The 25,263-nt window shown below is 43.0% G+C and overlaps 1 protein-coding gene across 1 annotated transcript in view; it reads left to right on the top strand.

Moving 5' to 3' along the window:
* The window catches only part of TUBGCP5 (tubulin gamma complex associated protein 5), a 1,009,385-nt gene that overhangs the window by 154,728 nt on the left and 829,394 nt on the right, over positions 1-25,263 (top strand). Inside the window, exon 5 of the mRNA XM_044072063.1 lies at positions 19,786-19,865. Within this exon, the coding sequence (XP_043927998.1) occupies positions 19,786-19,865 (80 nt within the window). The remainder of the gene's footprint in view (positions 1-19,785; positions 19,866-25,263) is intronic.

Here is a 25,263-nt window from a genome sequence, read left to right as displayed (position 1 = left end):
TATCCTGGAAAACAGCTCTGCTCCTAGCAATAACCTCCACTAGAAGAGTCTTGAGTTGCAGGCACTCATGGCTGTGGAACTGTTTATCATTTTCCATCCAGACAGGGTTTCGCTGAGGACAAACCGTACATTTATGCCTAAGGTAGTGTCCAGTGTGGCCCTTAACCAAACAGTTCATTTGCCTACTTTCTATACAAACCCACAGAATAAGGGGGAGAGAATTCTGCATTCCTTGGACATTCCACAGACAGCTACGCTTCTACTTGGACAGAACTAAAGCTTTCAGAAAGACTGATCAACTTCTAGTGGCATATGCTGCAGCATCACAAGGAAAGCCTATCTCTAAACAGACTATTTCAAAGTGGATAGGCCATTACATTCATTACTGCTATTCACAGCATGGCAAATCAGTGCCTAAAGGCATTTTACCAACCAAAGACATCTTAGAGGCTGCAACCTGGAGTTTGGTGCATACCTTTACAAAGCACCATCACTTACCTCTCTACTCTAAATCCAGGGCAAGCTTTGCCACTGCAGTGCTGCAGGGCCTTATAGCCTCTCCTAATCCTAATTAGCTCCAGCCTCCCAACCTTAGCTTTGGGATTCAACCCAATTGTAATGACTGCAACAGTGAAACACGATGAACATAGTACAGTTGTGTACCTACCATAAATGTAGATGTTTGAGTGTATTCACTGTTGCAGTCCAGGTTACCTTCCCTCCATGCCCCCTTTTTCTTTGCTGGGATTTATCTGTACTTCTCTATCCTATACAACCTATGTGTTGTATTTGCTTGTAGATGAAGGAAAAGTTGTTTTATGTGCATGCATGCTTTTTGACATAAATTAGCCTACCAATTTTGGGGCACCTGACATCTGGGGCAAGAAAAAAAACAGAAGAAAATGGCGTTGGCTGCATCTTTTATACCCCTGGCGCACTGATGTCAGGGAAGAGGCAGAGGCGACAGCAACCAACGCTGGACTTTGGAACTCAGGCCGACTGCGGGTTGCCTGCCAGCAGGATAACCCAATTGTAATGACTGCAACAGTGAATACACTCGAACATCTACATTTATGGTAGGTAAACAACTGTACTTTACCCTCCTTCCAGCCCCCTGATTTTTCTTGGCACTACCTTTCCTATTTGTTTGGTATATTTATTTTTTTCTGGTGTATTTGCTTTTTGATTGGGGGTGTACCACACCATATAATTGCTTCCTATTGTGGGGGTACTTGACATCTGGGGCAAGAAAAACTGATGTAATGGCATCAGCTGCATGTTTTATACCCCTGACGTCATGGAAGAAGAAACCGCATCCGCTGCAGAAATCTGAAGACTCTGGTATTCAGGCCAACTGAGGGCTACCTGCAGGCAGATAACCCAAATGTGATGACTGCAGCAGTGAATTCAATCGAACATCTACATTTATGGTAAGTGTACACAACTGTACTTTCTTCTGCCAGCCACAAAAAGAAAACATTAAGCAAACAGCTTGTGCCATCACAGCAGGCTAGCAATTTGCCATAGCCACAGGTGGGTGACTCTGCTGTGGCTGTAAGTTGTACCGCAGACCGCAATTCCTCTGGTGTAGCACCTACAGCCACCATTAACTGGGGGTTAGCCACATCCTCTGCAGCTGTTGGGGTCCCCTCTGTCGGCAAGGGAGAGCAACTCTTGTTGGTCCTAGGACAGGGGAAAAGGGAAGACGTCCCTGTTTGTTCAAAATGTTGTGTCCACACCTGGGGAAGCTGCTGATGCCATTAGTAACTCTGTTGGTCCCAGTTTTCCTGTCAAAAATAAACAAAACTAAGCATGTATCTGTCTTTACTAAAATTTCCTTAGACAGGAGTAGTTTACTGGGTCTGGCTCAGAATTTCATTTAAGCTAAGGATCCATCTTGTAAAGTAGTCTTTGGTAAAAGAAAGTGGGATGCCTCCTTTCCTGAAAAGATTCAGGATTCTGTATCTGGACAGGAGGATGTCAGGACATATACAGAGTTTTCACCTCAGATTTCTGATGCTGACTTAGAGGAGAGCTCAGTTTTTGACCCTCCTTGTGGGGGGGGGGGTCTCTTTCTCTGAGACTGTTTCTAGAGTGTGCCAGTGTTTTCAGTGGGAGAACACTGAGGTTTATCAGGTCCTCAGAAAATACTGTGAGCCGTCTGAGCTGTCACAGAAAGAATTTCCAGATCCTGCACTATTCCTGTATTTCTCTTGGCTTTGAAGGATGTGTTACTGCCAACAATTTTCCTGACAGTCATCTGGCTGCCCCTAAAAAGGCTAGTATGATATATGTAGTTCCTCATTCTTTTAAGGTTTTATACACTCTTCTCAAGCCTGATCCAGGAGCCGCAGCTTTAATCTTTCAGCTGTTAAATGTTTAGTCAATCCTACTGTAACTGATAAGGATGGGAGGATTATTGATAAGTACGGGAAAAAGTGTATTCTTTTGCAAATTTGATTTTCAGAATTTTGAACTGGCAGGCTCATATGTTAAGGCTTGTTCTGACTAATTGTGAAAGTATGAGGAATGTTTTATCTGCAGTTTCTTCTTGTGAGGAAAATCTGCTTTAAGTAATTTGATTTCTTCAATTGGTCAAGTCACTGCTCATTGCATTTAGAGTGTATATGACTCTGTTGGTACTTCTTCTAGGTCAATGGCCACTGGTATTGTTTAGAACCTCCCAATAGATGGTAAAATGAGAGATTATACATTTTCCCTTGATAGAGATGTAGTTTTTGGCCCTTCTGCTGAAGAGATGATTAAAATGTTTGAAGAAATAGATGAGTTGATACAGGGAATCTCTTTTTTAGCCCACCTTTTCCAGTGAGTTCTCTTAACTCTTCATCCAGTTTTGGTCCCTGTTTCAACAAATACAGGTAAACAGACATTTAAGAAGAAATGACAAGGGGGTTCCAAGAAGAATTCTGGAAACTTCAAAAGCCAATGACAGTCCAGTAAGTCAGAATGACAATATAAGAGACCCCCCCCCAACACACACACACATGCTCCCACCATGACAGCTTCTTTTTTTCTTCCAGAAACTCTGAATCTCCATTTTCTTTTTGGCAGCAGATAAAAGAGTTGAGAAAATCATTCATCAATGTTTCAGATTACAGTGGGAGGAAATTTCTCTTTTCCAGGAGGTAATTCCTCATCCTCCATTCCAGAGTCATTTGTTTCCATCTGTCCTTCATCACATGCTGTCCCAGAGAGTGATAGAATCTGTTCCCCCTTCCCAGATCAGAAAGGGTTTATGTTTGTAGTGCCAAAGAAAGAAAATACTTGAAGACCAGTTCTGAATCTTTCTTTCCTAAACTTGTTTGACAGTGTCCAAATTCAAAAAATATCACTTCAAAACATGTTAACTCTTCTTCCTCATTCAGATTTCCTTGTTACATTAGATTTAAAAGCTGTGTATCACATTCCTATTCATCCAGACTTTAGGTGTTTCTTAAGGTGTATATTAGTTCATCAAAAGATATTTCCAGTGAACACTTCTTCATCGACACCTAACCTTCGAAAATTCACTTCCGCAATTTGCGGTATTTTTCCCAGGGCAATGAAGTAGTTGGCCAACTACATAACTTTGCCCTTTTCCCCACTGTAGTGTGATCTTGGAGTTGGTATGTATATTTTGGGGATGTGGGGGGCAAAGTCCCCACTTAGGTAGGTTTGATTTAGTGGGTTGTGTGTTCTATTGTGCCATGGGGCAATTGTTTCATTACCCTGAGAAAATTCCGTGAATCGCGGAAGTGATTTTCAACCATTAGGTATTGATGAAGAGGTGTTCGCTGGAAATATCTTTTGGCAAACTAATATAGACCCGTTTCTTAAGGTTCTGTATGTTTGGATAATATTATCAGATGTTATGTGATCCTATCTCGCCTACATTCTGTACTGATGGGTTCGGAGCCGATCCTCGGCTCCGACTCGGCACGCTATACTATAGAGCAAAGTCTCTAATTGGCTGAGCTATTCTACATCCCAGGATGCACCACCACTACTTCCCCAGATCTCGTTTGCCGCTTCATAGCAATAGACGTGGTCTCGACTTGGCTGGGCTAAGTACTATATACTGACTAATTTTCTGTCAGAAAATTCCTAATTTTTCACCCAAAAGCTGTTTCAACAGCTACTTGTCATTTATCAGTGTTTTTTTGTGATAATTTGCGTAGATTTTGTTAGCGCTAGGTTCCCGCTTTATTTAGTGAAGGGTTTCCTCGCGCTTTACTTCTAGTGTGTCATGCATTGTGTTTTACTTGACTTTTGTGTAGTAATATATATTTTTTCTAGCGTCAAGGTCCCGTTTTAGTTAGAGGGGCCTTGCCCTCGCGCTCTGCTAGAGCTGTGTTGTAGTGTCTACCTGTGGACCTATCCTGTTTAAATTAGAGGGATTTGTCCCTTTCTGGTAGTTTTTTTCTTGTTCTGTTTTTTTGAGTGTGTCTGTAGAGATGTCAAAGGAGCATAGGCCTTCGGGTTTTAAAAAAATGTACCAAGTGTGGGTACAAGATGTCAATCACGGATGACCATTCTCTATGTGTTTATTGCTTAGGTCCTAAACACCTTCAAGAGTCGTGTAGTGTGTGTCACGCTTTTTCTTCTCGTGTCCTCCAAGAGAGGAAAAACAAATTGATTTTGAAGGGGCTCATCACCCCTTCTTTTGAGGAGGCTTTATCTTCTTCCCCCTCTCCTTCCAGGAAGAAGAAGTCTTCGGCTCCGACCAGTCCGTCGGAGCCGACAGCTAAGAAATCAAAGCAGGCTTCTCCGACGGCTCCACGGACTTCGGAGCCGAGATCGGAATGGTCTGCCTCGATGCCTCCAGCCTCGAATCCTCTGTCTTCGGAGCCGAGCGCTCGAGCATCGAGAGGCGGGTCACCTTCTTCGGCTCCATTGGTTTCGGAGCCGAGAAAGGTCGCTCACTCAGACTCTTCTACCTCGGCGCCGAAGTCCCCTTCGGCTCCGAGGGAAATTTCGGTGCTGGTGGAATCTCCCTCGGCGCCGATACTGCTTGAGACTATTCGGAGCCGGTCCCCTAGTCTTTCGGAACCGGCGGAGGAGTCAACTCGGGCCCGATCGGTCTCTTCTCGGTCTTCGAGGATGTCCGATTCGGATATAGACAGGGTGCTTCAAAGGCTGTTCCAGTCTCCAGTTTTCCAAAAGTTAGTCTCTGCTCCAGCCCAGTCGGCTCCGGAGCCGATTGCCCACCCTGTTGTATTAGTTCCTCCTCCAACAGCCTCGGCACTGTTGGAGTCGGTGCTGGTGGAGCCAGTGGAGGTTCTCGAGTCGGCTCCGACCCTTACTGCAACCCCGTCCTTCGGGTCGGAGTTCGGTACACGGACCTCCTCGGTCGGCCCCGGGGGTGACGCTTCGGGTCCGATGCTTTCGGTTCCGAGCCTCCCTCTCGGTGCGTCGGCTGCGGGAGTGACGTCTACTGTTGTGGCCTCGGGGGTCGGACCTTCCCAGGACTCAGGGGGGGGGGGGTCCGGCCTTCAGGGCCATGAGGACTGCTTTGGCCAAATCTTCCTTGGCTATCTCCACCATCTCTCCGGCACCTTCCCTTGGCACGGAAACTTGTTCCTTTGTTGTCCCCCTGTCTCAGGACAGCGGAGCCCTGGGGCCTGAGGTCACCCCCATTGGGGATTCCTCCCTTCCTGGGGGTCCTTCCTCGGCTTCCTCGGAGGAACCTCCCAGGAAGTGACAGTGTAAGAGGAAGCACGTCAACTCGCCTGATGAGTCTCTCACCTCGGACACCGACCTCGATGATGCGGAGGGGTCCCCCAAGTCGTCCTCGGATGATGTCTCCCTTGTGGACATCTTAGAAATCCTCAAGCATCGAGGCGACTGGCAGTCCAAACCCCCTTCCGCTGAGGAGTCGGTATTCCTCAAGGCCTTCGGGGCTCAGCCTTCCACCTCCTGGGTGTCTCCGCCCTTCGATGAGCTCGTGGATTTGATCTCTCGAAGGGCGTGGGAGCACCCGGATTCTGTGGAACCGGTGCCAGCTCGCCCGAATAAATTTCTATCAGCCCCCCCTGAAAAGGAATTCTTATCTAAAGGTGTGGCCGTAGATGCCCTGGTGGTGGCAATTGCTACCCAGCAAGATGTGGCAGAGGCTTCAACGTCCGTCCATCCTCGTAATAAAGAGTCTAGGAGTATGGATCGGTACGGGAAGCACACCCTTACTTCAGCAGCCTTTACTTTAAGGTCTCTGAATTACCTGACGCACTTCACCAGACTTCAGAGGGATCTGGTCAAGGAACTTTCAGATACCCTCTCTGGTAACCTACCTGAGCAGTTGGCCCAGACGGTTAGCTCTCAGTTGGCTACTCTATCATCAATATCGAACTCGTCCATGAGGCTCATTTCATATGCGGCTGAAGGGGCGAGTAGAGCGGCGGGTACAGGTATTGCTGTACGGAGACAAGCCTGGCTCCGCCTGTGTCATTTTGCGGAGGCCTTCAAGTCTTCTTTTGCCGACGCTCCCTTTGATGGGTCCTCCTTGTTTGGACCCAAGGTAAAGGACACCTTGACCCGCTGTGAACAAGAGGGTAAGACTTTGACTGCCGTAGGGGCACGGTTTTCCACTCCCTTCCGGCCTTATCCCAAGGCTAGAAGAGGGGGGAAAATGTGGTTCCGCAAATCTCAGAAGATTTACCCCTCACAGCAGGATGATCCCCCTTCTAGAGGCAGAGGGGGGGGGGGTTTCAGGAAGACGCCGTTCCAGAGGCGGCAGAGGCCCACGCAACACTGGAGACCGCGAGTCCTTTTGTGGCTCCTCAACCTTCCAGCATCCCTGAAGGATTGCCTGACTGCGCCGCTCCGGAGCCAGTCGGGGGTCGTTTTTCGAGGCACCTAAAGGCCTGGGAGAATATCACTCAGGACCGATGGGTGCTCCGGATCATTGCCGGAGGTTACAACATTCCTTTTTCTCAGCCCCCCCCCCCACCATCCCGGAAAATCCCGGACCCACCACCCAGTTAACGGGATCTCGCAGCCATCGAAATTTCAAAGCTGCTACAAAAAGGAGTCATCCAACCGGTCCCCGAAGACCAGACCGGATTAGGGACTTACTCAAGATTCTTTTTGGCGCCAAAAAAGACCGGGGACATGAGGCCCATCTTGGATCTCAGCAAACTCAACCGTTCTGTCAAGAAGTCCAAGTTCCGGATGGTCACCTTACAATCCATTCTCCCGCTGCTGGAGGAAGGTGTTTGGATGTGCTCCATAGATCTCAAGGACGCCTATTATCATATCCTGATAGATCAGGCGTCTAGGAGACACTTGCACTTCAGCCTGGGAGACAGTCATTTTCAGTTCCGTGCACTGCCCTTTGGTCTCACCACAGTCCCCAGGGTGTTCACCAAATGTTTGGCGGTGGTGACTGCTCACCTGAGAAGTGTAGGATTCCAGGTGTTTCCATACCTAGACGACTGGCTCCTAACTGCCACTTCCAGGCGTCTACTCTTACATAACCTTGCAGCCACTATATCTCTAGGCAACTCCCTAGGAATCACCTTCAATTGGGAAAAGTCTGTGTTGCTGCCATCTCAGCGGATACGATTTATCGGAGTAGAGATAGACTCAAAGCAAATGAGGGTCTATCTTCCTACAGAGAGGATAGAAATATTACAATCTCAAGTCCGAGCATTGCTCTTCAAGCGCCGAGCCCCAGCAAGGATGGTCCTACAACTGTTAGGTTCCATGTCGGCTACCGTTCTCCTAGTTCCCTTAGCAAGATTGCATATGAGGATTCTCCAGTGGCTCCTGTCAGTCCAGTGGTCGTATCAGGATCTCCCTCTCAGTCACCTCATTATGATCACGGAGACATGCAAACAGGACCTCCGTTGGTGGCTTCTTTCCTCCAACCTGGATCAGGGGCGACCCTTCGTTCCTCCACCTCCAGTGGCCACTTTGACTATGGACGCCTCCCAGACGGGGTGGGGGGGACATTACCTGGGCAGGTCAGTCCAAGGCAAGTGGCACCCCTACGAGAGTGCCCTACACATCAACATACTGGAAATGAGGGCGGTGCTTCTATCGCTACAAGCACTACACAATTACCTCCCCCAGGGCATGATTGCCGTTCAGTCCGACAACATGTCAGTAGTCTGGTACCTGAACAAGCAGGGAGGGACCAGGTCCTACCCCCTTTGCAGAGAGGCCATGAAAGTATGGGATTGGGCTATTGCAACCAACCGTTTCTTGGTAGCAACACACATTCCGGGGAGATCCAATGTGATAGCCGACAGACTGAGCAGAACTATTCTCTCCCCGCACAAGTGGTCTCTGAATGACAGAGTGGCAACTCAGATCTTCAGAAGATGGGGAACTCCTTGTTGCGACCTCTTTGCAACTCCTCTCAACACGAAATGTCTACAGTTCTTCTCTCTCACCCCAGTTCCGGGGGTTTTCCCAAGGACGCCTTAGTCCAAGCTTGGCCCACCGGCCTACTGTATGCCTTCCCACCGGTTCCCCTTCTTCCCAGGGTGATCCAAAAGGCGATTCACTTACAGTGCAAAATGATTTTAGTTGCCCCATACTGGCCTCGTCAAGTCTGGCTGCCCTTTCTTCGGAAATACGCACTAGATGGTCCATGGTTCCTGGACCAGGTTCCAGACCTCTTGATCCACCAGTCGGGACAGCTTCATCACTCCCTTCACTCGTTGAGGTTAACAGCTTGGCTCCTCCACTTCCGACCTTAGTCAGGAACCAGGTTTTGGACTCGGAAGTCATACATATTTTGTCCTTGGCCCACAAGAATTCGACTAAAAAAATGTATAACAGCAAATGGAAGAGATTTGACATTTGGGCCCAACTCCGGGGATTAGATCCCATTTCTGCCCCGGTGTCAGAAGTTTTGAAATTTTTAGCTTCTTTATTCAATCAAGGTTCTTCTGTCTCTACCATCAAGGTTCAATTGGCAGCTATTTCTAATTTTCATGAAAGTATAGACTCACCTTTGATGAGCAATAAGTTGTGTAAAACCTTCATGAAAGGTGCTGGGCTGCTACGACCTCCGATTTCTCATCCCGCTCCACCGTGGGATCTTAATTTCGTATTAGGTGCTTTGACCTCTTCCCCCTTCGAACCGGCAGCAACTTGTGACTTGAGATTTCTTTCTTGGAAGACTGCTTTTTTGGTGGCAATTACATCAGCCAGAAGGGTTTCGGAACTTCAAGCCCTGTGTGTCAAACCACCGTACCTGGTTTTTCACAAGGATAGAGTATCCCTCAGGCCTAATCCATCCTTTGTTCCCAAAGTTTGTTCTAGTTGTTGTCTTCAACAGTCATTGGAACTCCCAGTTTTCTTCCCAAACTACTCAGACAGAGCGGAATACATCTTCCATTCATTGGATGTTCACAGGCAGTTGCATTTCTATTTAGATAGGACGCACCAAACACGGAAAACCGATCAGTTGTTTGTGTCCTTTTCAGACAATAAATTGGGCAAAGCCGTCACGAAGGTCACCATTGCCAAGTGGATCAGAGACTGTATCAGTCATACTTACCTTCTTTCTAATAGAGAGCTTACAACCACTGTGAAAGCTCATTCTACAAGGGCTATGGCTACTTCGACAGCCTTTTATTCCAAGCTTGCCATTGGTGACATTTGTGCTGCGGCTACCTGGTCTTCTCCTTACACCTTCATTTCTCATTACAAATTGGATGTGGCATCTCGGGGGCGAGCTTCCTTCGGTTCCACAGTTCTCAGGAGTGTTTTCCAGTGAGCCACCCAGGAATCAGGTGCTAGGGACGCTGTCCCATCAGTACAGAATGTAGGCGAGATAGGATCACATAACATCTTTTAGTTATGTACTTACCATAACTTTAGATGTTTGGGATCCATCTCGCCTACATTCCTAATACCCACCCTCCTTCCCCCTGCCTTGGAGATCAGAAGAGACCGGACGGTTCAGTTTAGCCGTTTCATCTTGAAACACCTGGCAATGTTATTTCAACTGTCTATGACTGTGTGCATGTGTGCGGACAAACAAGATCTGGGGAAGTAGTGGTGGTGCATCCTGGGATATAGAATAGCTCAGCCAATTAGAGACTTCGCTCTATAGTATAGCGTGCCGAGTCAGAGCCGAGGATCGGCTCCGAACCCATCAGTACAGAATGTAGGCGAGATGGATCACAAACATCTAAAGTTATGGTAAGTACATAACTAAAAGTTCTCTGCCTTACCCTTTGGACTGTCCACTGCACCAAGAGTATTCACAAAATGTCGAGCTGTAGTTATAGCTCATTGCAGGCTGCAGGATATCCACATTTTCCATATTTAGGGAACTTGTTTATCTTTGCAAAATCTTTAGTCTCAGGAACGTCCCTGTTAGGTGAGAAATTTCTTACAAAAGCTGGGATTCCAAGAGAACATTCAGAAGTTTTCTTCATTCCTCATAGGGTTGTGTTTTGGGGATGTCAACTAGGCACCACAGTAATAGCTTTTCTTACACAGGAAAATATACCATCGACGATCAGCTTAAATTTGACTTGCATGTTAATAACTGTATCAAAAAGACTCATTCAAAACTAGGGCTCATTTACAGTAACAAGAAATTCTTTATCTCTAAAGCCAAGATTACTCTCTCTCTAACCTACCTTCTACCCAGTCTAATGTACAAATCTCAAATTCTCACAAATCTTAACTCAGCACTCCTGACCAAATTCAAATCTACCTACAACAAGGTAGCTAGATTTGCTGCCCAACAAACCTACAAATCCCATCACTGTCGGTCTCTAAAACACCTAAACTGACTTGAATTACCCCACCAGCTTCTTCTCTCTCAGCTCCAGATCATCCTGTCTATCCTATGCCAGCCTTCCTGATGTCCATCTATCCACTCTCATCTCCCATTATTCTCCCTCCAGACCTCTCCGAAGCTCTAACCAAGACCTACTACAAATCTAAAAACCCAAGTCTAAATTTGGACACAACATGTACAACTATCACCCCACTATTGCCTGTAATAGGCTTCCACTAGAAATCAGGACCCTTACACATCCTAAACAATTTAAGACAGCTACCAAAGAGCACTTTAAAAGTCACTGGTCCAGCCACTGCACTCTCCCTCATTAACACCCCCTATGTCTCATAGCTTTAATCTACTTTCTGCCCTTAACTCACTCTTCTCACTAGCTCTCTCTAATCTTCCTTGACTACTCTTTCTACTGTCTTCTAAAATCTATTAAGCGAATCACCTCAGAGAAACATTCTATTGTAATTATAATAAAACTGGTTTTTGTAACCACTTACCCCAAAAACTATATTCATCTTAATGACATATTTCTTTTTATACATCTTGAAATAGTTATGCTATACTTCTGATTATTGACACTGTATAACATTGTATTGCTACTTAATGCCTTGTAATAATCCTGTAACATTGCTGTTTAATGCTAATTTATAATGACAATTGTATAATATGTTGGCACCACATGAGAAAGACAGTGGTATCTGGAGTCCCTTTGGCACCCAACACCAGTGCCCATTGTCTTTTTAGATCCCAGTATTACGGTTTGTCAGAAGGGAAATCACTTGGTGGAGACAACAGATACCCCTAAATCCAGGTTCTCCCTGCCCCATTCCAAAGCAGTCAGTCACCACACCTCAGACTTTGCTTTGAGAGCAATTTTCAGGAGGGATAAACATGCAAGGTGTGTTGGACATCAAAGACAGATGCAAGCACATAAATATAAAAGAGATTCTTGTCCCTGACCAAGACACTGAACTGTGGGACCTCTTCAAGTTATTGCAGACAGTACCACAGTCATGTCATCAACAGTCAAGGGGGAAACCAGGTTGTACGCCCTCTACAGACTAGCCATGTTAGCTTGGGATATAGCTTCACAGCACAGTCTCACTCTGATCCTACATTCATTCCAGAGCAAAACTGTGTGGCAGACAAGCTGAGCAGGATGAGATCAGACTCTCAATGAATGGAAACTAGATTGGGGGTCTTCCAGTATTTGATCTATCTGTGGGGAGTTTCTCAAGTAGACCTCTTTGCCTCCTCTCTGAACAATCAGATGGCAAGATTGTGCTCTAGGTCTCCATGCAGGAAGGCCTGCAAGACATGTCTTTTCTGTTCCTTGGACAGGAATGTTCCTGTATGCTTTTCCACCCTTTCCACTAATATCCGGGGTACTTCAAAAGATTCAGAAGGAATCCTTCAAAGTCATTGTGGTGACTCCCATCTGTCTTAGGTTACCGTGGTTCTCCCTTCTTTTGGAAATGATCAGGGGCAATTACCACAAGCTTCCCTACTGACTGGATTTGCATATGCAAGAACATAGGTTCGTAGGTTCATAGGTAGGTACTGGGCTATCTGCCCGAAGGCATATATTAGCCCAGCTACGTTGTGCAGTATTCACCGCCCCTTTGGTTAGTTCCCTAGGCTCTTGATCTAGCAGCTAGTACCCTTGGCCCCTATCTTGTACAGCTGTTGGTATGATCCCTGGTGTGAACTTTCTGTTACCCATCCACTCGTCAAGGTTCCTCTTGAAGAGTGATAGTGAGGGGCTCTGTCTTATGTAGATCGGGACCTTGTTCCATAGCAAGGGAAGTCTTTGCAAAGGGAATCTATCCCTCCAGCATGTTCTATTCATTGTTGTGCTGCGGTTTATATCACTAGAGCGTGTAGCTCGAGTAGATTTTGTTTTGCTAAGATGGAGCATGTTCAACAGTTCTGGGTTGGACATGGCTCTGTATGTTAGACAGAGATCGACTCTGAGAAGGTGGTATGCAACAGAGAAAAGCCTTAGTTTTTTCAATCGTGCTGCATAGGACAACTGTTTGAGGCCAGTAATCCTCTTAGTGAGGTACCTCTGTGGTCTCTCCAGCTGCTGGAGATGCCTAGCTAGGTACATTCGAATTGGTGCATTGTACTCAATAATGGGTCTGATGAGGGAAGAGTAGAGGGGCACCACTGCATCCTTAGATCTTGATGTGAACCCTTTCTTGATCGGATGGGTCACATAGGATTTTTTAACCACCTTGGCAACATGGTTATCAAAGGAAAGCTGACTATCTACTTGGGTCCCTAGATCCCTTATTACTTCTTCAGATTTCAGGGGGTTACCTCCTATGTGGTAGTTCGTGGGTACTCTGTTTTTTCCAAAGGGGATTACTATGCATTTTTAGCATTTAGCTTGAGACAATGGCTTTGATACCATGCATCAGTCTCATTAAGGCCCTTCTGGAGCATATCCATGTTGGCCGGAGACTCTGTTATAGCACCCAGTTTATAGTCATCCGCAAACTTTGTCAGCCACAGCCCTTCAGTGCTTGCCTGTACTTCTGAGAAGTATATGCCAAACAGGAGGGCCCCAGGACAGAGCCCTGAGGCACACCGCTTGTTACTGGTCTGGATTCGGACATAGATCCCGCTACTCTTACTTTGTGGGATCTGTCTGAGAGCCAGTTTGCGATCCATCTTGTGACGTAAGGGTTTATGCCCAGGTTGGTGAGTTTATCAATAACACCCGAATGGGGAATGGTGTCAAATGCTTTAGCAAGGTCAAGGTAAGCCATGTGTACCTCCTTTCCCTTATCTATAGCCTGAGTAACTGTCTCAAAGAAGTCCACCAGGTTCAGGAGGCATGATCTGCCCTTGACGATGCCGAACTGTGTGGGGTCAAGTATTTGGAGGTTCCCAATCTCTCAATTTATGAGTTCCATAATGATTTGCTCCATTGTTTTACAGATCAGACTGGTCAGGCTTAATGGTCGGTAGTTCCCAGGGTCGGTTGTGGGCCCACCCTTGTGCAGTGGAACCACCGTTGTTGTGCGCCATTCTATGGGCACATATCCTGTCGAGAGGCTGAGACTGAACATGGTATTCAGATGCGGGGTTAATTCATTTTGGAGCTCGCGTATGACACAGCCCAGGACACCAACTGGTCCCATGGAGGCAGTGTTTTTAGCTTTAGATAGAGCCTTATTAACCAATGTATCAGTAATAATTGGAGTTACACAATCTCTTGGAATAGTAATAGGCCCTGTAGGTGGTGGTGGGGGGGGGAGTTTGCACTGAACCTATCAGCCAAGTGTTTGATACACTCCGACATCAGTCATCTTCAGTAAACTGCCTGGATGATAGGATCTTAATTCCCTTTAGGCACCTGTTTACTGAGGACATGCAGCAGATACTAATGAGGAGAGAACGTCTGCCACTGTGAAATCATATATAAGCAAATGGAAAAGGGTTTCTAGTTGGTGCCAACAACATAACCAGCACCCATTCAGGACTAGTTGTTTTCTGGTTTTACAATATTTGTGTGAGTTGCTGTCCTATGGCTTTTCTTACGCCTCTATCAAAGGTTCATTTATTGGCTATTTCTACATGTCTGCTCATGGATCCTCTTCTTTCAATGCATTCTCATGACAAAATGCTTCTGAAAGGGTGTTTTGCATAAGAAGCCTGCAAGAAAACCAGTTGCCCCTCCTTGAGATCTTAATTTATTGTTATAGAAGCTAACACATGTTCCTTTTGAACCAGCTTACCTGGCTGACTTGAAGTTTTTAACATAGAAAAGTGTTTTACTGATTGCTCTAACCTCTGCAAGAAGGGTATCTTAGTTGCAAGCACTTGCAGTGAGTCACCCAACCTCATTTGTACAGGGATGGGTTTCTTTGAGAACTAATACTTCTTTTATGCCTAAAGTGGTAGTCAGGTTTACTTTAACCCACACTGTCCATCTCTCCATTTTCTTCCTTGAACCTAAAAATGAGGGAGGAGGGATACTCCATACCATAAATGTCTACAAGCAACTCGGGTACAATCTTGACAGAGCTAAGTCTTTCAGTTGTTTGGGTCAGTTGTTCATTTCTTAAGAAGGGATAACCTTTGTCATAGCAGAGTATTTCCAAATGGTTGTGTGAGGCTATTACCTTTTGTTATGCTTGTGATAACCCACCACTGGGCCAGTAATCAAGGAGCCACTATCCTCACCACTGCCCCTCAGTGGGGGATGTACACTGGGAGGATGATGGGTACACACACAGTATTTCATGATGCAGCTCTCTGCATCAAGTGCAGCTTCCCTTAAGAGCACACAGAGACTGCAGTCTGTCTGGGGCTGGTTTCTGCCTGTTTCTCCAGATCCCCAATAAGACTCCCCAGTTGGCACAGCTATAACGTTGAGTCTTTAGCCTGGGTTCTAAGTCATGTCCTTCAACACTCTCTCTGTCCAACCAGTGCTTTCTGTCCTTGCCCAAGTAGCTCACACACACACACACACACACACACACACACACACACACACACACACACACACACACACACACACACACACACAAAAACGAACACACCTGGGAAAGGCTGGCACAGGTTTACTAGCTATGCCCCCTGCTGCCCAGATTATAAGGTAATCACTGCTACCAGAACCCCTTATCAGCTACTTTAAGGCCCTTAACAAAACGTGTCCACTTTTACAGTGTAATATTAATACTAATATGAATGGTAGCTTGACCAAGAGGAAGGCTACTAGGAGTGTCCCACACAGATTCACAAATAAATATGCAAGTACTCTCAAAACTTAAATGTCTCTACAGAGACCAGCCACAATGAAAGGTTTAATAAATAATAAAAGAACAAGACAATACTAAATATATATTCACAGTGACATCAGAGTTCAAAATCACAGGAAATATTTAAAATAGCTTTACAGTACAGTCTCAAAGAACTAAAGAAAAACATCTGAACTAAGCTTTACTATATTCCTGACTGTATTTAACAGAATTATTATTCCCTAGTAACTTACTATTAGAGCAAGGCAGATATGTGGTGAATGGATCTTCTAGTTGTTGTCAGGTCCAAGACAGAACACAGACTGTTTTGTCTCACTAAGAGACTTCTCAAATTAATATCCAAAATATTACTGCTGGGATAGCTTGCAGAATGATATAATTTTTTGTCATCTGATTTCTAATCCCCAAGCCAAAACAGCCATTGATGAAACTGGCAGTATTTAGCATCTACCTATAAAAATATACAGACAAGGACTTCACCTCAGATCTATGGCAGATGCTGGAAGTCATAAAACAATTGCATTCCTTCATGCTTTCAGGACAAATAATAATTCACTTACCATACAGACAATACAGAAAGTTTCCTAGTGCAAGCATTTTGTCTCTTGCTGCCTTGAAAACTGAAAGATACCATCTTTTATGGCCTATCCATAAAGTCATTTAATTTCAGTTATTTTTCTAAAATTTACTAGACTGAGGTTAACCTTTTATAGCCCAGTTTCCACTTTTAAAATATATACATTTAAGCAGTTACAATAGTGCATGTATATTTTTGTTCTTTTTCCAGTAGGGCACACTGTGGTCACATTTCAAACAGCATTTTGCAAATACCTTCAATCAGTTTGATATACACGACATACAGTTCTAGTACTTTTGTAACACAAGCATCTTATATAAATCATTTCAATATTCACCAATGATATATATAATTGTTTACATAATTCCAACTAGCTGCACTGGCAGTATCTCCTTTCATCACAATGCTTGCCGCAACAAAACTATTCCAGACAGGATCAAGGCCTTCTCTTCATCTATGGCTGTTTGGAAAGGGTTGGATTCTAGAAGCAGCAACTTGGCCCTCTGTACATACTTTTATAAATCACTGTGAGCCTGATTCCTTCTCTAGGTGTAGAACAGGCTTTGCGAGGACTGTTCTTGACAGGCTGCTGGAGTCTTCTACTTCCACCTCCTAGAATTTGTAAGCTATGGTAATCTACTCATATAACTTAGACTGCTGCTGCAGTGATCAATATGAAGAACATAATACTGTTGGGTAAGCAAACTTACCATAACAGTTGATGTTTGAATGATCACTGCTGCAGTAGCCACTCCTTGATGTGTTGTTTATGCCAGGGTGTGGTCATTTATTTGTTGTTCTTCCTAGCATTGTTATTTAAGGGCTCATCCTCCCTCTCTTGTTAGCAGGAAAGCTCTGAAGGGCTTGGTGCTCAAGCTTGTCTTTTAGTCAGCTTAGCTCAAACTGCCAGATGTGCATGGAAGGTACCTGGCACTCAAGCTTGTCTTTTAGTCAGCTTAGCTCAAACTGCCAGATGTGAGTGGAAGGTACCCTGAATCTTTGGAAGCTGGCTGGTTGTTGTATCCTTGTCAAGATATAGCCCATATAGCTTAGGCTACTGCAGCAGTGATTATTCAAACTTCTGCTGTTATTAGTAAGTTTACTTGCACAACTGTACTTTCCTAGGTTCATAGGTGGTTACTGGGCTATTGACCAGAAGGTCTTTATAAGGCTAGCCATGTGTACCCAATATAATAGTAGAGAAACCCAATATAAAGGATCTTGCCTAAACTCAAGATCTTAGTTAGCAATGACTGACCATATCTAGGAGGGTCATATTTATTACAGTGCAGTCTGGTCCAGTTAAGCTTCAAAGGAAGCAGAAGAAAACTGAAGGTTAAGGCAAAATCTCTTAAAATGCAGGAAAAAAGTAAACTGGATGATTTGAAAAGGCCACAATGGGTGACACTAAGGTGGCACTAAGGGATGTGTGTGGAGATAGGAGTGGGCAGTGGGGGCTGCCATGGAGCACATAGGTATATGGACATTGACCTGATGTAATGTAGCTCCATCCCATTACAATTAGTTCCACCCACTGAGTTCCTTTTTGCAGCTCCCCCCCATTCTTAGAAGTCACCAGTTGCCACTGCTTTGCCATCAGGGTATATGTTGTAGCCATCTCGATGTTACATGATCTGCAGAAGGAAGAACCAAGACTAAACATGAACTAAACAGATTTTAAGGGGAGTTTTCATTTGTGACCTCATGTGAAGAAGTTGTTTACACATTTAAACCCAGACTTCATTTTCTTCATTTATGTTATCTCATTTTGAATCAGTTAGTTTTGTGTAGGTGAAGCTTCCATCTTCTTTTTGGTTCTTATCCCAACCTACCAGACTTTTCAACTCCAGGTATTTATGTGTAATGAGCTTTCTTTACTCTTGTGTCTTTTTGGTGGATCATTTCTTCTTCCTTAAAGTGGATCCTTAACCATACTGTTCAGATGACCTTTTCAGGTGGTAAAATGGGGATGGAGAGAATGTATGTGCATTCTTAACATGTTAGCTTTTTGTAGTCTTTAAGTATATGGAAGTAGGATATGTTGGCTTATTTCTTTTCCCCCGATGAAAGGGGTTTGGAGTTGCCAAACTTATTGACTTTTGTCACCAAAATGCTTACAAGTCTTTAGCCATTTTGGTGGCAGGACACAGGGGTGAGGGTGAAGATTTTCACTTCATTCATACGGCATGTTTTAGAAAATCCTGCATTGAAACCCCTTTTCTGACATTGGGGCTGCTTCTGCTTCTTTTTATGATTGTGTTTGGAACACTGGTTGTTATTTTACCTGATTTTTACTCCTACTTCAAAGGGACCCTTGAAGTAACATGTAACACAAGTCTGAGTACCATAGTATTTGCTCTTTGAGAGGACCTTTCTGTGTAGTATTTTTCTCTGTCTGCTTCTTATTTGAGATGCTTCAGATTGAGAGAACTAGGAGAAATTAAATTTCAGAATTTTATATTTCATAACTTTTTCAGTTAGTATTTTTTTTCATTTATTTATTTTTAATGGGATAATCACCCTGGACACGAGTCCCTTTTCAGGGGCAATCAGGAAGTTACACCGTTTGCAAGGGGAAACTGAGGAAATCAAACTCAGTACATCAGGGTGAAGCTTGCCTGCATTTTAACCTGCTGAACTAAACTGCCAAACTTTTCTTGCATGTGCAAACAGATGCTAAGTAGGGTAAAGGAGTGGTCATCTGTTTCTCTTAGCCCTGCTACAGAGATTCAATGTATGGTGCAACAAGGATTACATGTCCTGGCAGCAGAAGCCAAGGTTTTTAAAAATAGACCTGTGAAACTGTGCAAAGGATCCAGAGAGGCTGTTAAGAGTTCAAGGATGTGGGGAATAGTTGCATAACTTATGTCTTTCCAGAGATGATGAAGTAAAATGAAGCATCTACTTCTCCAGAATATGGTGATTAGATACTGTAGAATTATATTGGCCTTGTTGAATGCTTATAAAACCTTCTTCTCTAGCAATCCTATCTTGTCACACTAAAACTTCTATAGTATATAACTATGCTTCTTCCCCAGTCTGTCTAAAACATCTGTAATATATGGCCGTGCTTCTCTAGTCTCCCTAAAACTTGGTTGTTCTCTAATATAGAACCATGCTTTCTTACTTCCTCATTTCATTAATTATCTGTTCAAGTGGAAAGGAATTGTCTTTAACAAGATTTCTGTCTTTTGTGTGACATATACTGATGGTGGACAGAGTTGGAGCTATATTATCTTGCAGGAGAAAGTCACTATAGGTGTAACTGAGACTGAATGAAGCTCGTTCTATAAAGAACTGCTTTTCAAGCATTTTTTCATAACGGTATATTCGCCCCATTTATCAATAGGCACCACAGTTAATTGTTTTTCTTGTATAGTACAAAAAAAATGTAAAGTCATACAATGTGTTACGTAAATATGTGCGTTTCCATTTTGAGGCTAAAATACCAACACATGCCTTTTGAGCATAGCTGTCTGATGCTTTAAGCTGTTATAGTCCTTATGAAAAAACTGACTTGCTACAGGTGGTAACTTCTGTGTTATTCCTTATGTTACAAGATTACAGAATGTCTAGTTTTCGAAGCAGTTCTTTATTTCATGATATTTTATAATTCATGTTTTATATTTTTTTCCCAGAGAGCATGAAATGATTTATTAATGTTTGCTTTGTTATAGAAAAAGTGGAAACCTTTGACTGGGGAAAATACCTAATGGAAGGTGAAGAGATAGACCTAGGCCCCTTTCCAGACACTCCAGTAAGTGATGTTTGTGTTGTACCACAGTGTTGCCAAATAATTTCAGCACATCCTGTTACATAGGTACAGATGTCTTAGTAGGAAGTGTGCATCTTTTCCTTTAACAGAGCTTATTTTTCCTTAGATATGTGTTAGTCATCAAAACTTTGATTAATCCTACGTCTAGTTTTGTCACATCAAAAGTGCAAAAATGTCTTGAAGAAGTAACCCATGGATGTATTTAGCATATGTTTCCAGTCTGAATAATAACTATTTACAACACATAAACAATACATTTGTGCTGTGCCATGCCTTGTCCAGAGTGCATCTCTTTACTAGCAGCAGTATGATTCAGAAGCAGAATCACTTTTCTTATCAGATCTGTGCGTGCCAGTTTGAACTGAATGAGATACTGGGATGCTTAGTACGTAGTCTATTTTGGTGATGCAATGAGTTCCTCCCCAAGTAAATTTGAACAAGTGGTCAGTTTGGGGGGCACACACCAGAGTAGCACTGTGGAACGGTACTGGAAGTGTACAAAAATAGGGGAGGAGTCTACAAAGGATGAACATCATTTTGCAGCCTGTGTTTCTTGGATTGTATAGCTCAGGAAATGTTCAGAGATGGGAATTACAGCTAGCTGTTAGTACAGGGCATAGAGTAAGAGCTGTGGCTGCTAACAGGCTTTATCCCATAATATTATTTTATTTTGATGATTACATATGGTAGTTGTGGGCATAACTTAGTCAGTTAACCAGGATGTGCTGCCAGTTGTTTCTTATGAAAGGCAGCTGTGCTTTGCGGACTAACCATGTTAACAGTGAGTAAACACGATATTTAAAAAAAATAATTGCAGGATGTGCTGAGTATACAGAGCAGCACTGGAGTATATGCAGGTGGTGACAGCAGAAGAGCACTGTGCACCCTCCTGTCTGCCTGGTACATGAGCTGCTCCAGGGATGTGCTGAGTATACAGAGCAGCAGTGGAGTATATGCAGGTGGTGTACAGCAGAACAGCACTGTGCACCCTCCTCTCTGCCTGGTACATGAGCTGCTCCGGGGATGTGCTGAGTATACAGAGCAGTACTGGAGTACATGCAGGTGGTGTACAGCATAATAGCACTGTGCACCCTCCTGTCTGCCTGGTACATGAGCTGCTTCAGGGATGTGCTGAGTATACAGAGCAGCACTGGAGTATATGCAGGTGGTGTACAGCAGAACAGCACTGTGCACCCTCCTCTCTGCCTGGTACATGAGCTGCTCCGGGGATGTGCTGAGTATACAGAGCAGCACTGGAGTATATGCAGGTGGTGTACAGCATAGCAGCACTGTGCACCCTCCTCTCTGACTGGTACATGAGCTGCTCCAGGATGTGCTGAGTATACATAGCAGCACTGGAGTATATGCAGGTGGTGTACAGCAGAACAGCACTGTACATCCTCCTCTCTGCCTGGTACATGAGCTGCTCCGGGGATGTGTTGAGTATACAGAGCAGCACTGGAGTATTTGCAGGTGGTGTACAGCAGAACAGCACTGTGCACCCTCCTTTCTGCCTGGTACATGAGCTGCTCCGGGATGTGCTGAGTATACAGAGCAGCACTGGAGTATGTGCAGGTGGTGTACAGCAGAACAGCACTGTGCACCCTCCTCTCTGCCTGGTACATGAGCTGCTCCGGGGATGTGCTGAGTATACAGAGCAGCACTGGAGTATATGCAGGTGGTGTACAGCAGAACAGCACTGTGCACCCTCCTTTCTGCCTGGTACATGAGCTGCTCCGGGGATGTGCTGAGTATACAGTTTTTGACAATTGGCAATTGAGTTTGTTTTAGCTTCATTAAATTTGTATCCCGAGAAGATATGAAACTGTCTTGAAATGTTCCACAACACTGTAATAATGTCCCTTTCTAGTTTTGTCATGTATAAAATAATATCATCTGCAAATAGAACCAGCTTTTCTTGACTACCATACCAAGTATATCCTGGAATTTCTGAGTCCTTTATTTTCTTTGCCAGCGGTTCTAAATTTAATGCAAACAACAAAGGGGAAAGTGGACACCCCTGCCTGGTTCCTCTATTCAAGCAGAAATTATTAGAGAGGACCCCACCCACTTTAATTTTCACCTCCAATATATATATATATATATATATATATATATATATATATATATATATATATATATATATATATATATACTCTCCTAATCAACCTTATAATTTTATCAGGGAAAGCAACTACTTCCTTTGCCCTGCTTATAAGGTCCCAGCTTACTCTGTCAAATGCTGTTTCTGCCACCAACAACAGTGGTATTTTCTTATGTTCTGCTTCCCTCTGGATCATCAGTGTACTTTTAATGTCATCAAATGTCTGCCTCTCCTACACAAAACCACATTGATTCATACCTATCAATGTTGGCATTACATTTGCAATTCTTTTAGCCATTATAGACATAAACACTTTATATTCATGGTTTAGTATTGAATTGGGCTTGTATGAAGCTGGATCTGATGGATCTTTACCTTGGTTTAGGTATTACAGCTACCCCTGCTTTCTTCCAGGATGTTGATCTTTCTCCTCCTCTTAAAATACTGTTAAACAAAACCATCCAGATCTTTGCCAGTTTTTTTTCCTCCTAGCTTCCAAATTTCCACAGGAATACAATCTGCTCCTCCTATACTGTTAGTAATTGAGCCTCATCTACTTCTAACCTTGGTATTTTTAATTCTTCCATAAACATTTCCATTTTTACCTTTTCTTGATGTCCACATTTCTCTGCTTTATACAGACATTCATAAAATTTCCAAGATATTTCTTGTACTTCTACAGGATCTCTTGTTATCTTCCTTGTTATAGGCTCCCTAAGCTTGGTGACAGCCCTTTCTACTTTCTTTTGCCTGAGTCATTGTGCTAAAAGTTTTTGTGCTCTAGAGTTATCATCAAAAAACAGTTGCTTGACAGCAGACTTTCTAAACTCATGCATATTATTGAGGGAATCCTTTATTTTCTGTTTAGCATTCTGCAGTTGCTCCTCTTCATCTTCTTCTGTGGGACTCCCCCTATTTTGCAATACTTTAACCTTTGTCATTTCCTCTAAATAATTATTGTTACTTCTTAACCATATCACCCTCTCCTTTATTTCCACCCTAGTGTTTAAATTGCACTTTAATTTTATCCCACTCCCTAGCTATATTTTCAGAACAAATGTCTATCTTCTCTAATAGCTCTTGAATAATTGTTTTTTCCTTAAATTCCTGTCTTTTCAACAGATAGGTGGGAAAGCATCAGTGTCTCATTTTATCTCATTACCTTGTGTTTTTATTTTAGCTATTATTGGTGCATGATCTAAAATATTTATTGGGTGTGTTTTAAGACATTCAATTAAGTGCACGTTCCCGTGAAATATAAATGTTATCTAGACTAGCCAAGGTTTTGTATCATGGAGAATAATATGTAAATTCACTCCAAATTCCTAGTACTGAATTCATATCTTCCATGCCAAATATTTTTATAGATTTCTTCAAAAATGTACCCTCCTTTGTTATATTTTCCCTTCTGAGCCCTCAAGACATGTCCTGCTGTTGCAAACGAAATTCCAGTCCCCACCTGTAAGTAATATTCCTTGCTAAAAGCTGATTATTTCTCCTAGTATTTTCTTAAATTCTATTATAGCACTTTTAGGTGGAGTGTAAATACATACCAGTGTAATCCTCCTCCCTTGCCAGTAGCCCCTTAGTACTATATATCTACCATAATTATCTTTTTTTCTCTTCTGTTACTATTGTAGCTCCTCTTGCAGTTAATGTAAATAGTCTTTTTTTTTTCTTTCCCCCAATGTATTCTGATGAATAACCATCCTGAAAACCTTTCTTTATCAAATTCACATATTCAGTTCTTTCTAGGTGTGTCTCCTGTAGCATAGCTATTTGCACTGTACATTTTTTAATATAGTTCATTACACTTTCTTTTTTATTTGTTTGAGACCATTCAGATTTAAAGACATTACAGAAAGCATTGTTTTCTTATATAGTTAATGTTCCCACCTTTTATGTATAACTGCTTTTTGTTAAATGTCTAGTTCCAACTTTTATGTTACGTGCATATATTGTTTGGCAGCTTGGTCTTTAATATGGTTGTTTCTTGTCATATCCATTTGAGTGCATGTCACATCTTACAACATTTTTTGATTTTTTGAAAGCCCTCAAACAAAAAAACAAACACTTGCCCAATACCCCCTAAACCCTAGTAACTTAATAATAACATACAAAACTGTTTACATCTTCAAACTGTGAAGTTTTACCTTCCTAATAAGAACAAAAGTTCTAAACTGATAGCCACACACAGACTAGGGTTAACCAAAACGAAGGGTTATTCATGCTAAGATGCATGGTATAGTCTCTGGTTTTAGTAAGTGCTGTCTGGTTTTGTCTTATCTTTATAGCTCTCCCAGCTGAGAAAACAATTGAATATGTTCAGTAAACACTTTCTCCAAGCCATTTCTCTTTATCATATTGTCTTCTAGGGGAGTGCAAACCAGACACAAAACTGCTAAGGATACATTGTTTGCCAGAAAAAAAAGCCATATAATGTTCAATATTCCTTTTCCATCACTTGCTTTCTGTTAAAATTTTTTTCTGGATAAAGCCAAGGGCTTTGGCCCAGTCATTTCCCCCTGCAAGCATGAGAAAAAGCACACTGTTTTTTTTCTTTTATCATGCTCTTTTAACCAGACTTTTCCCATCTCCTTTTTTTTTTTTTTTTTTTTGTTTATGTTGCAGTGCCTACATTTCTTAAAACTGAACAAGGAAAAAAGAGAGAAGGGAGAAAAAGTAAAAAAAAAAAACACTTGTTTATATTAGTATCCCCATTACTTGTAAAAAAAACTGAAAAAACTTTACTTCATAGCTTGCAAAGAAAGTTATGCACCATTAAAGTAGTACCATTAAGAAAAAAATGATAATTTTAGAGTTAACTTTCTCCCTCCTCTTCCCCTCTCCCAAGTATTTTTCCAAAGATTAATGACATGAAGTAGGGCATATGCTTTAGAGTCTCCTACAAGTTTAACAAAGTCCACGAAAATCCAATATTTCAAAATCCTCCTGTTCTGCCATGTTTCACATGTACAATTATTGCTTTGTAATCCAACATGTGTCAGTTTCCAAGTTATTGATTTTGTTCTCCATATATTAATAACATGTTATTAAAGTCCCCTACAAGTTTAACAAATTCCAAGGAAGTCTACTATTTTTACATTTTCTTGTTCTGTTATGTTTCGCTAATATAATTATTGCTTTATCATCCCACATTTGTCAAGTTTCTAAGTTACTAACTTTATTCCTGTTCATCACCATCTCCCAGATCCTGTCTTCGTTTCATTTCCAAAGTACGCTCGATTCTTCTAGTCGACTGTTATGTTTTCTTCC

This window comes from Protopterus annectens, chromosome 5.part0, assembly GCF_019279795.1.
Source record: "Protopterus annectens isolate FY-2018-M chromosome 5.part0, PAN1.0, whole genome shotgun sequence".
In the NCBI taxonomy this organism is placed as follows: Eukaryota; Metazoa; Chordata; order Ceratodontiformes; family Protopteridae; genus Protopterus; species Protopterus annectens.
The sequence above is the reverse complement of the archived record's forward strand: the minus strand, read 5'-3'. Positions and strand labels throughout refer to the sequence as shown.